The 13,860-nt window shown below is 32.0% G+C and overlaps 2 protein-coding genes across 2 annotated transcripts; both read right to left on the reverse strand.

Moving 5' to 3' along the window:
* Window positions 1-5,586: 5,586 nt before the first annotated feature.
* On the reverse strand, window positions 5,587-8,990 carry LOC8265408 (BAG family molecular chaperone regulator 1). Its single transcript, XM_002509661.4, has 4 exons — window positions 6,918-8,990; window positions 6,571-6,827; window positions 6,342-6,476; window positions 5,587-6,239 (listed from the first exon to the last, which is right to left on the reverse strand). The coding sequence occupies exons 1-4, from the start codon at window positions 7,153-7,155 to the stop codon at window positions 5,958-5,960; spliced, it is 912 nt and encodes a 303-aa protein (XP_002509707.2). The 5' UTR covers window positions 7,156-8,990; the 3' UTR covers window positions 5,587-5,957.
* Window positions 8,991-9,130: 140 nt separating this feature from the next.
* On the reverse strand, window positions 9,131-12,733 carry LOC8265410 (lysophospholipid acyltransferase 1). Its single transcript, NM_001323715.1, is given in 8 exon segments — window positions 9,131-9,440; window positions 9,524-9,642; window positions 9,764-9,827; window positions 10,557-10,642; window positions 11,026-11,434; window positions 11,562-11,782; window positions 11,944-11,999; window positions 12,278-12,733. Coding segments are annotated over 8 exon segments (1,398 nt in total). The 5' UTR covers window positions 12,580-12,733; the 3' UTR covers window positions 9,131-9,299.
* Between the last annotated feature and the right edge of the window lie 1,127 nt (window positions 12,734-13,860).

Below are 13,860 nucleotides of genomic sequence, written 5' to 3' on the forward strand. Positions count from 1 at the left end.
GAACTATAACAGTACCCTACGTCAAATCTTTTTATTTTCTGAATTGTTTTAGGTGAGCCCATATGTTATTTTTGCCATTAAAAGTTAAATTTTTGGTTTATTGTTTCATCTTCTTAATATTTAAAAAAAAAAAAACAATAATAATGACATATTATGAATCAACTTGCGATAAAGATCCTGAGAAAATATATGGAAACTGGTATGGACAGATTAGTTTATATGATATCTTCTTTACCTGAGACACAGGTGCAACAGAGGTTTTCTCTTTTCCCCAAACAGAAAGTGGACAAGTTTTAGTATGGAAACATCATCAAAATTGTTTTGCATGACAACTGAGTCCAATTTCACTAATTACAAAGCAAACATTATACTGGTACTCAATTGTCTTATATAGCATGAAGTCTTCCATAATCCTGATAGCGGTGATTGCCTTCCTCCTTGTCTGGTCCCATATGATGTGAGCTGTTCATTGGACCTATGCCATTATCATATAATTAAGGTGGCTCACGAATGTACATATCTCCATTTTTCATCTGCATCACTCTATCATGGAACATGACACGTATTAGGATGGAAATGGTTCCATATGTATCTCTCATTTCAGAGCTTCAGAATGTGACTTTCCCCATGAAAACATATAAGAATGTGATGTGGGTCTAATTTCCAAGAAATAGTACGCTATATTTCATATATAATTTCCAGGAGTTTTAGTAGTCTTTAAAATAAGGTCATAGGCTTTAGAAGGTTAAATCCAACAATGCATCAACCTGGTAAGCTAGGGAGTGAAAGATTAAATGTTAAGTCTGTACCATCTTTATATTGTATTCATTTACAATTAATAAAATTTCTGTTTAAGAAGTACTTTTAAAGAAAATGTTTTTAAGAAAATATAAAATTCAATACGTTTTCTTATCTTTATCTCTACAATATCATTTAGATTTCATTGATTGTCTTTGTTATTTCATTGCCATTAGTCCTAAATTTAATCAGTTGCATTTTGATAATTGGAATTGGAAAAACGGGTGTTGGGAGCTAAAACAGAATAGGATAATAAAGATATCATGGGAAGCCAAAACTGAAAACTGTGAGAATTAGTTATAGAAATGTAGGTGTTGGCAGCTTGTTTTTGGAGAAAAACTAGTGCAGGTTGCCATTGAAAGTCATTGTTTTGTTTTCTCAACAATTGGAAAGCCATAATTGTGAGACTTAGAAAATGAAAGTTTCAAATGCTGCAGTAATCTTATTAAATGAGTAGTGGGTTTAGAGATGGAATAAAATGAACCTAAGTTTGTGGAAAAGAAATAGGTTAATGGTGTATTTTGCAAGTGTTAGGAATTGGCAGTTAAAAAAGTTTTTATTTTTATTTTTTTTCCAATTTTTGAGTTTGTGGATAATATTATTTTGTTTAATAAAAAATTATTAATTCTTTTATTTATTTGATGGCTAATAAGCTGATAGTCATCTTCTTACACTCGCTCTAAAAGAGCATATCCCCTGTGCCCAAAAGCAAGAGGAGATTTCGTGTTAAGCTGCATATCTTCATTATTTTCACATTGTTGTTCTGGTAATCAAGAGGGAATTCCTTATTTGATAATACTTCCAATTTTGAAATCGATATCTCAAAAATGCTTGGTTATGAAAAATGATCCAGCTGAAATGATAAACAAGAATTTAATCAATCGATCGGATATTCAAATGCAAGCACAAATTTTTTTTTTTTTTGAAATAAAATGCAAGCACAAATTAAAGTATATAAACAAATAAATGAGAAAAGATAAAATCCAATATTTATATCATTTCTCAAGTTTCAGTGTAGGTTTCTACCAACAGGGTTCTATTAGATAATCAAGATCAAATGCAATTCTTTCTTTAGCTCAAAATTAAATCTAAATTTTCATTAGTTTCTTCTAAGTGTTTTTTTAGGGTTAACATTCAAAATCATTATACAGGGTTTGGATACCCGCCTAACCCATCTAAGCCTGCTAAAAATTCTTCAAATTTACATATTTATATATTTTTTATATTAAATCCGTTCAAATCTAAACTCGCAAAAGTCTGTTTATTTTTTGACGGGTTTAGAATTATTATTTCTTTGACATCTATCCAACAAAGTTGATCTAGCCTGAAAATTATACAAAAAAATATTATTTATTTTTATGACGGGCCCGACTTAATAAAAAGTGTAGACTTACATAGTCGGGTCAAGCCAGAATTAGGCCTAAATTTAAAAACTTCATGCTCAATTAAGCTCGGCTCAAACCAGATCTGGTCTGAAGTTCGAACGGGTCTAATCAACAATAATATATATATTATTAATATTCAGTAAAGGCATTCCGAACTCAATTCTCTATTATTTTCTCTTTTATATATTCATATCTAACTATCTTCTCTTCTGCAGGTCTTAAGAGCAATTCTTCCATGTTGGCCTAATGCATTCATAAACAAAATTTCGAAATACTTTTTAAAAGGATCAAAGTTTTATAAATAAGAAATTGGAGTACCCTCTCTCGCTAACTGTACAATAATGTTGCTTGAAAGCTAAAAGGAATATGATGGAACTGATTAGGTTTAAGATTCTTAACGCCGGCTTCCATTATGTGTTACAATATATATACATATAATATGCACTATGGAACATAATAAAGAGAAGTTTATACGAAATTTAAATTAGATATAAAAAAATCTAAAATGTTAATTATACCCAACTCAGAATCTAATCATATCAACATCATAATTTAATTTGATCAGCTTTTTCGAGTAAAGGAAAAGCAGCAACTTTCTTGGATTATTACTAAATATTCTCATTTGTAGTGAAACCCATAGAATGGGTCCATTTTCTATATAAGAGATGGGAAAAGCAAATCTTTGCTTCCAACCATGAGAAAAATGACAAAGTAAAGAGAGAAAAACTGCAAGCTATCAAATCAAATGGATTTGCCAGGAAGGAAAAGAATTCAAAGAAAGAAAGGAAGGAAGGAAGGAAAGAGCAGGATCCCAATACTTGTTTCTTTACTCCAAAGCTAATGAACCAGAAGTATCTGTCATATATATGTGTTTGAGAACCTTCATCTTGCAAACTTACCTTTACCCATCACATGCAAAATTCCTATCAGTTTATTTTTAAAAACAAAACTTGCCTTCTTTCTTTCTTTGTAATTTTCATTCTCCTCATGGTTTCTCTGACTTGTACAATTTTTTTCCAATGATGATGCAATCCACTCAACTTGTTCTGGATATGCCAAATCAAGCAACCATGAACCAACCCATCTACTTTTCCTTTCATTTCCCTTTTCAATTATGCATTGCCCATGTCTCTAACACCCGTCTCTAGTATTCCTTCTGCCATGCTTTTATATTTCTAAAAAAGTTGATTAGTTATACGAATGGTATTAAAATTCAAATTTCACAAATACTAAAATTTCGTTTTTAATGATAAAAAGAAAAATATCATTGGTTAATTCATAATCTATAAATTGATTTGTTGCAATGACTTTGGAAACTTGTGACAGTCACTAAATAGTTCACACAATTGTTTTAATTTATTATTCACAATTATTTTTCTTGTAATAGAAAATAGGCCAATTCTAGAGTCCACTAGTTTATAGTGTCTTTTAATACCTTTATGTATTTATTGAATAAAATTTTAGATTAATTTACATAAAAAAAATTATTTTTTAAAAGATTTATATAAAAATATTTTAGTATGTAATTTTATATAAAAGTTAAATATTAAAATATTTCATATAAATTTTATAATTTTTTTTTAAATAAATAGATAGAGGTATTAAAAATCACAGTAACTATCACACTCTTGCATTTTCACCCAAAAAGTAATGATCAATAATTTATCATTTAATACAAAATAAATCATGGTTAAACTGAAAAATTCTAATAACAACAAATAGGAGATTTGACACATATTATGAGTGTTTTAATAATTGATATATATTTTATTATTTAAAATTAATATGTGTCAATCATCTATCGATTTGGACAAAAAAATTTCTTAATTTAAATGATTTTTCTACAAAAACTTTAACTTGTCTCTAACAAAATTTTTAGCGACCAAGAAAAGGGAGGCATAGTAAATATTTAATAATATGTTTTGCGACAATTTTATAATTAGTTGTCACAAAATTTAAAATTATTGTCATACATTATTTTAAAACAGTCAACTCAGTAATTAATTTAAAATTCACGTTTAGATGATATATATTTTTTGCAATAATAATTTTGGTGACAATAAAAGTATTTATAGTAACAAATACATTACACAGTCATATTATGTAAATTTTCACTGAATGAATAAAGCTAAAAGAGTAACAAATTTAGATCCACTCAAAGTTTTTGAATTTGATACTTTGAAGTACAAGTTGATATGTTTTTTAAGGAAAAGATAAATATGAAAATGATTATAAAAAAAAAAAAAAAAAAAGGGTGCAGCATTAAAGAATTATTTTTGAATTATTAGGCCTAAATAAAAACCATGCACGTTCTAGTTACGGACATAATTAAAGAAGAAAAGCTTGGAAATGATATGAAGAAACAAAAATGGACAAAAGAACTGTTTGGTGCTTTCCCAAACACACCACGTTAAGGCATATTAAAACACAACTGGATGGCATTAGAAAGGACAATTATTGTGTTTATTATTACTATTAGGATTCAAGTGTTTCATTAAAGCTTTTACGCATACTAATCACTAAACATAATTGCATATCTTCCTTCCTTCAGTTGTATGCAATGCAAAATCTAAGAGTTGAAAATTCTATACAAGTATGACTGTCTTTTAGCAGCCAACACAAACACAAACACACCCCAGCTACTCAGCTTGACCTAAAATCCTTAAACAGTAAACTAACAACACTGTCGGCGCAATTTAATTAATTTCTTTAAATGGGCACAACTTAAATTTGTTGTTTTTAAAGCATATATATTTTGTATCAGATTTATATCCATCAATTCCATGATTGTGCAATATGACAAAACTATGAGCATATATATATATATATCAAATGATACGGCCAAATATCAAATGATTGACCACTAACCACTATATATATATATATGTATATACCTCAGAAGTCAAACCAACCATTCTATCATTTTCCTGTGATTATTATTATTGTTCTTATTCTTTTTTAATCATTTTGAAATGACTATCCTGCTATCTTATTTTCTCTTTTTAATATATACATCTAGAGTAGGAAGAAGGAATCCTTATTATGCAACTCAGAAATACTTTGTTCTTATTCCACTGTATGACTACTGCATAAAATATATATATATATATAATACTAGTGTGATTACAGGCAATAAATGATTAAAAAGTGGCATTGTATTGATTGGGAATGGTACCAAAAGAGAGAGATTATTTATTTCATCATTAAATACCTAATGAATTATAGGCTATGAACATAAGATGAGTTGGTCTGCGATAGTGGTCCCAAGCTACATGCAGAGTCAACAGTGGTTGCTGGTTCAAACTAGTAAATTCCTCTAATAGAATTCCAAAAACCCGCAAAGTTCCCTGACAATTATATTTGCAAAATCCTGATTACACATAAATAAAGAAAAAAAGAAAAGTAAATGAAATCATAATAAACAAATTCCCCCTCTTTTCTAACCACTATCTTCTGTTAGTATATACAGTTTGCAAATAGCCATTCCTGCCAGAAAAATATAAAGAAAGAAAAAGAGAAAGAAAGATCCACATTTTGCATCTTGGGGCAAGGTTTATGTTCCAAGAAAATGGTCTTAAAAAAGAAAATGAAAAAGAAGAAAACCCTTTTAAATCTAACACAAGAAAAGAATTCACTACAGGAACTAGATATATAACAGAACATTGAAAAACTATGATTGTAAAATCACTTACTGAACAGGAAGTACTCGATCCAGTTTATATATAGTATTGAAATGGGTAGATTTTATAGGATGCTGAATTGATCATTCAAGTCTTAATCAAAAGTTTCCCATTTTGTTGTGATCACGAATGAATCGGAATGCTTCAAAACTTGCTGGTGCTGCTTCAATGGCCTTTGTATTGTCGCAGTCTTCTGCTTGTGTTGAATTGGCTGCTTCTGCATTGGTATTGGCACTGGGATTGGTATTCTTTCATTTGAATTCTCTGGTTGCTGAACTGGGATTTCTGTAATTCCACTTCTCTCATTTCTTTTAGTTTTGGAGTTTTGTAACTTCAGCATGTCAAGAGTTTCAATGTACTTTTGAACTCTCCTTTCCTTCAAGATTTGACAGAATAAGATTTTAATGAGAATGGAAACTAAATAAAACAAATGCAAGAAATTGGCAAATTCAAGATTTTTAAAACAAATATAAGTTACCTGCAATCCCTTCTGCAACTTCAAGTCGCCATCAACTACAATTCCATCCAATGCTACTAATTTATTCATCAAGATTTCTATCAAACTATCTATGTCTAACTCTGCAACTTTCTCACCTCTTTCCAATGTCACTACCTGTTAAATTGAAACTCCTTGTCAGAAGCTTTAGTCCAATTCCTACTATGGGCAATTATCATTTTTTTTTTTCTTTCAAGAAAACAGGGCTTACCTTTTCACGGAGTTTCTCAACTTCTAAAGTGATTTGCTGCAATAACTTTGAAGCCTTCTCTATCTTGGCAGATTTAAGAATTTCAAGACACCGCCTCTCACGGCTCGTAATGTCTTCGATCAAAATAATTTTAGATCCATCTTTAACTCCTGCAACATCTAAAAATGCCTTGGAATCTCTTTCTTTTTTTTTGTATATCAGCTTCTGATCCTGATGGTGTATTCCAGTTTGTTCCACTAACATTTTCTTCAATTCCCCTGCAACCCAGAAACACCAAATCTCATCAATACAGACCATAGAACCTAAAACTAGCATTACAATCTAAACAAAGAATCTAATTAAATTACCAAAACTTGCTTGAGAACTTATACAGATGTGATGACTTGAAGAACCATATTTGACCCTAACTTTAATGGTGGGAATTGGAACATAATTCTGATTATTGGAATTAGAATCCCGCTTTTGCACTAACATTCCACCTGGCCTAATCTCCAACTCTTCAGCATTCATATTGTTGCTTCTGCCATTAAAAGAACTCTTATTTGCGACCCCTTTCATCTTTGACCTCATTGGCTCCATCTTCATGTATTTTCTTGATCTTGTAAGACCTCCCAAAAAGAAATGTTATAATAAAAAGGAGTTCCCTTTTGGTTCTTTTTAAGTACTTCCCTTGAGTTAGAAGAAACCAATAAGAGAAGAAAGAACCTTGATTAGATCTCTCAAAAGCTTTTGTAGCATCAAAGAAAACTCAAACAATGAACCTATTTGGCTTTTATTCTTTTTATTTTTTTATTTTAAAAAAGAACCATAGAAAAATATACTCTATTTTTTTTGTGGAGGCCTAGTACATGAAGCCATGGAAGCAAAAACATGCAGTCTCTTGAAATGGTGAGCGTGACAACAAATAATGAAAAAAAAAAAAAAGAACAAAGCCAAATCTTCTATTTTTAGAATGAATAAATGAAGGAACAGTGGAACGGGAAAACGTGTGCTGAAGAAGGAGAGAGATAGAGGTGTTCTTGATTTCAACAAGGCAAAGAGAAAGGAAATGAAGAAAAGAAAAAAGGAAAAGGAAAGAAAATGAATGGCCAGCGAAGGAAGTGCGTGAAGAGAAGAATCTATCCTGTGCAAACAAAAAGACATAAAGAGAAGAAGAAAAAGATTTTTTTATTTTCAATTTGGGAATTAATTACGTGAATTTTGTATGATTTATGTGTTTCCATATGAAGAAGAAGAGGAAAAATAATCTTTTTTATTAAAATACATTTTATTTTAAAATGAGGGATATACAAATTGATTATTAGGGAAAAGTATTTTATTTCTAACAAAGAGCTAAGTTTACACTGCAATTCGTGAATGATTATTCTTGAAGGATTAAGAAAGAGAATATAATACAACCCATTTTTTTTTGTTTCTATATAAATTAATCTCTAAAAAAGACTTCCATCCATATTGAATTTTAGATGATTTCTGAACTGATGGATTGCAGTCTGGTGTTTTAGTATTTTTATAATCTAATAAGCTTCAGGGTTGCAATATGAGATATAAGTTAAAAGTTCAAAACAAGATGGGTGGATGGGGATGGGGATGGAGATGGAGATTGGAGATACTAATTTAAGAAAAATAAAAGACTGAAAAAGAAGAAGAAGAAGAAGAGAGTAGATGAATAAAAATGGACCAATACTTTTCAGAAACTGGAAAGCAACAATCTAGAAGAAAGGAACACAGAAAAGACCAGATCTGCACCAAAAAAAATCTGCAGCCAGTTGGCACCTGTCTGTTTGGTTAGATCAAGACTGCTGTCTCATTATTATTCAAAGGTAATACTAAATAAATTTATAATACATATTTATGCAGATATACAAATATGTAAATTTATAAATCATTTTTCAAAAGAAAATAGGCATAAGGTAAGATTCCTTTCCTTGCCTTGCATAGTTTCCTGATTAGGGATACCAACACTGATTCCCACAATAATTGAGGATGATCCCAACAGACCGACCTCGAAATATATGACATATGATATACGAAAGGCCTTACTCAAAATTGGTGCAGCAAAGCTAAATAATAAAAACTCAAAGAAGATGTCCATTAGGGTATCCTATGACTTTAACCAATATTAACACAAAATTGCTACCCTTTTTTTGTCAAATTTAAGTATTTTGCCATAACAACAGAATAAGGAATATATCATAATACCTACCAACAAATGCAAAAGCGCTATTTAATGCTCATACTTACCAACCTCTGATTTGTTATCACTTGTCAGATTATCTTTTTAGACATTTTTACACCCACAGGCTTAGCCCAACATACACTTAGATGTGTATCTCAACTTGAATACAATTTTAAGTTCAAGTACCCCTTTCCTCATTTATAATTTTTTTTTAAAAAAAAAAAAAAAAAAAAAAAAAAAACCTTTTAGGCATTCTTCCAGGCAGGCAAGAATAAGTGTCCTTAAAATAGATGTTTGAGCACGGATGTGCATGATCAGTGGGTCAGCGCATATTATGTTTACAAGGATTGACATAGTAGGACCGCAATTGAACCCAAAAGCTTTGCAAATTGAAACTGAGGAAAACTTGATTACTCTTAAAATTCGGACACCAGTAATTTCTGAACTCAAAAAAGAAATGTTACACATCAACGGCTACAGGAAACCAGTAGCCATCTTCCATTCTCTTCATCCAATTTCAAGCACCCGAAGGAGAAGAAAAACAGTTTCTACCTCACTCATCCTTCCGTGTTTTAGACCTGGAAGGCCTTGCTGGTTTAATAATGAAGCCAAGGAGGAAAAATACAACGGGCACTATGGTGCCAATAAAATATACACTTCCATATGCTGCAATCGTTTCATGCAAGCTTAAAACCTGTATTGTGCAAGAAGAGGAACATTAGCACAGTAAAAGAAAGGACATGTCGATCTACTTAAAGGAGAGGAGGAAGAGCTAACCATGAAACCAACACAGGAGTAATTTAGAACCAAAACTGTGTAAGCAAAGTTCATAAACACTAGTATCTTCTTTTCAAGAGCCTTATTTGAAGGTATAGCTTGTTGCCATCTGTATATGACTGCTCAGAGTAAGGGGGAAAGTAAATTAGTCAGCTCCGGAATTCCTTTAGAGTTAAACTATCTGAATGGAAAGTGGTGAATAAAAGACCAGAAGAAAGATGGGCAGATCCTGGTGAATACCTTTCGAACCTGCAATCATTAATGCTGACTGGACAAAGAATATAATGTATCCAGGATATAATCCCTGTGATTTGTAAAAACATATAGACAAAGAAGTCAAATTGCTTGAAACAAGAACCTTGGCAACTCTTCATGAAAGCATTAAATTTACAGGAAGACCTAAAAGGTAAAACAGCAAAGTTACACATCATGAACAGGACTAGTAGAAACATGCTGATAGATATTGCTGAGAAGATAACCAGAGATACTAGGATACTTTTGTAGGTGATGAGTAAAGAAATGACTGACTTAGAAGTTGAAATATGGAATACTAAGACAAATCACATAGCTCATCAAAAGCTAAAGTACCACCCAAATGTTAATCTGGGAAGAAATGAGGGAGGAGGAAAGCAGAACAGGACTGAGATTGTAATATAAAAAGTAGCACTCAGAGTCACCCAGAAAGATAAAGAAGCAATTCCAATTGGCCATTACGTTGATCAAGTAGCCCAAGCTAAAACTGACAAACACATGACTTGGAGTTAATGCCACTACAAAATCACTATCTTAAACTTGTAAGAAACCAACGAAATAATAGATGCTTTTCAGTGAAAGACATGCCAGTATAATATTTGTACACGGTTCTTAACCATTATTTACACACATCTTTGCCAAGAAACCTCGAGAAAAGATTCTATCCCTGGCATTTTTTTTTCTATTTTTCTGGAAACAAAGAAGCCAGATGGGGATACAGCAGAAACATGAGTAAATAAAAGAAAATACAAAACTATGCAAATCTAGTAACTTTACTCACATGCCAAACAGCACTGGTAGTCTGAGTGGCCAACAACTGAAGGAAACCAGCTTTCTTTCCCTTTGGAACAAGTCGATCATAAACATCTACAATGACACAAATATTTTTTTAAGTTAGTCCAGGTAACCATACACTACCTCGAGAATGCCCTTTATATTCATTCATACATCAAATTCAATGAGTTGTTCACAGGAAACTGAAAGAAACAACAATCTGCTAAAAGTTACAGCTACACATATAGTGATTAACAATCAGTCCGAGAAAATGACCTCATGGCAACAGAACATTAACAAAGAAAAAGAATGCAGATCTATCCTGATGTGATTAAGACTCACACATCCAGTTGCAGCTTAATTTGGATATGCTCATTGTGGAAATAAGTTAATCCATGTGGTAGCTTCATCCCATCTATCATTTGAGCTGATGAGAGAATTGAAAGTTTAACAAAGTGAGAAGGCAATAAACTCACAGTGGCGAAGCCATGTGCTGACTTGTATGTTCCACACAAGTGGCAACTCAGCTGCACTCTTTGCAAACTCAACACCTAGAATGTCAACGTTTCTAGCGCGATCCCACTGTGGCTTTGGTGGAGAAGTATCTGTCCAACCACTGAAACCCAATCCAGAGATAATAATGGAGGCCTCGGAAATTGACCAGATGAAGTAGTATTTCCAACGTGCTGTTAAACCTGACATATACTGATAAGTTAATCGTTTCCAGAAGCCCCATTCTTGGTACACAGGATCAGTGAACCGGGATAAAGGATAGTGGGGCACCAAGTATAAATGAATGACCATGCAAATAGCAGCTTGAAGGATAGCTCGAATTGTTGCCCCAAAAGGTGATGGTGAGGGTCCTTTCTCTGTGCCAGCCCATATCTGCAAATATTTAAATAACAAAGATGAGAATTTTCCAGTATACTTCTTCTAGTGATACGCAAGTAAGTGTCCCCCACCTAAAAAAATCACGTAAGAGTAGAACAAGAAGCAAACATAATAAACCTACCCCCTTCCTTTCAGTCCATTCAAGATAGTCCTTCATTTCATAAACAGGACCGGCAAAGTGGCTACCACAGCAGAGGCAATAACCAAAGTACTCAATCAAAGACGGCAGTTTAATCAGACGGTTTTTCTTCTGTGATCCCTGTAACTCTTCCTCTTTTAGTAATCCATCTTTGTAATTTATCGCGCATGATATGACTTTCAGTGTTAACACCATTAAGGCCCCTAAATAATAAAAAAACAAACAATGATTCATACTGAAAACAACAAGCATGGAGCAGCACAGGTTGGATTTAACAAACTAAACACATATATTACCATCATTACATTATACTATGGGGAATCATCAAATCAAAATAATTACAAAAGACTATGGTTGAGCGTACCAGTAGCATCAATGCCTCCTTCCTTCCATGCATCTCCACTCATGTAATAAACATGGCTACAACACGCATACCAACAGTCAAGAATTCTGAAATAAAAAGTGCATGTTTTCAAGAATAATGATTTGCTCAACCATATTTAACTAATATCTAAAATTTAACTAAAAATTGTTATCTCCGAAACACATAATCTGAGACAATCGATAGTGCGATTATCCTTCCAAATAATGTGAACTCCAAAATCAGAATCAACAAGAAATTACCAACTCCTCAATTATCATTTTTTTTTTTTTTTTGCTTTTTCTTTAAGAAAAAAGTAAAACCGGAAAAAACGTACCAGCCAATGAGATAACCGAAACCCAAAAGGAAAACCAAGATTCCACAGTGAGAGCGAAACAGAACCATGGAAGCGTAACCCAATAACATAGGCACCAAAAAGTGAAGATTTGAAGAGAACCCAAATGATAGGTATGACAAGAAAGCCCCAGTCAAAGCAGCATACAAATGTTTACCGAGACTACCAGGCGCGAGGCGGTGCATAAAACTCACTGGAATCGTCGCTACAAAGCAGAGTAAAAATCGTAAAACTGGAATTGATACCCCGATCGCCGATGCCATTGATTCCAAGTCTAAATCCATGACTGGGTTTAAAGGGTTCTTCCAAATTTGATTTGGGAAGAAGGGACTCGATCAACTCCAGTTAGATGACAGCCAAATTCTTATTATTTCTTGCGATTTTTCTCTCCCTTGGGAGGAGAAGAAACAAAATAAGCCAATACAATTCTCAGTTTCCGAGATTTGTAGTTTGCAAGTATAACCAGTTAAACGATTAATTCAAATTACCTTTCTACCCTCTAAAACAGTTTGGCCACGGTCCGAGTATTGATAATCTGTGCTCACTCTTAGCTGCATTCTTTTTCCCTTTGTGCTTGAGAAAGATGTACGTTTGTCTTTTCAAAAGTCAAGGTTTCTAGATGGGCCAATAAATTTGATAGAAAGAAAAGAAGGGATTGAGAGGTGCACGCTGGATTTCGAAACAAAAAGGATAAACCGCAGAGATTTTATTGGTGGCAGTTTCAGATAATCGAGACTCCACGCGCCTATTTATTGCGAGTGGTTAATTACTTAATAGAGACCCGATATTGCCTTCGTCGCCTCGGTATCATCGAGCCGAAACATTGCTGTATCTGAAAGAAATCGGTTTCGGAATGGTATGAACTTTAAGACTCGGATTCGGATTTTATGCAATTTGAAAGAGATTAAATGATTAATCAATTCTAACCCATATTAATCTTGGGTCACTTGAAACTTTTCTTTTGATAATTTCAAAGTTTTAATCTATTTATATGTACCACTAGCAAGGTACATTACACGATAAAATAAATATTTCTTCCATATAAGACATTCAATGTAAAATAACAGTCATATTAATTTTTCTACATTTTTATTGAATTTAATTTAGAATTTTAATATCTAATTTCAAAATTGAGCTAGATTATATAAATGAGTTAGGATATATCTAATTAATTTTATTTTCAACTTTTCTTATATAATCAATTGAAAAAATCTAGATTGGCTATTAAATTCTAATTGATTGTTTGGAATATACGAAGATTAATATATTAAATAACTATTAAATAAATAATCATTATTTAAATAGATATGTATAGAATTTTATTTAAGAGATGTAAATTATAGAATATATATTTAATTTAATATATTACTTTTTTCTATGAGGCACAAAGCTTGGTGATTGATGAGCTCTACCTGCGCCCTCCTCGCTGACTAGAACACTTGCTTGAAAGGTAAATTCTAAAGTATAAAATGAATTATATGAATTCAAATAGTACATATGTATTTTTATTTAAATTTAGTATATAGTTAAATAATATATATAATTTTTAAATAAATTTAAGACGA

This window comes from Ricinus communis, chromosome 5 (assembly GCF_019578655.1).
Source record: "Ricinus communis isolate WT05 ecotype wild-type chromosome 5, ASM1957865v1, whole genome shotgun sequence".
Classification (NCBI taxonomy): Eukaryota; Viridiplantae; Streptophyta; class Magnoliopsida; order Malpighiales; family Euphorbiaceae; genus Ricinus; species Ricinus communis.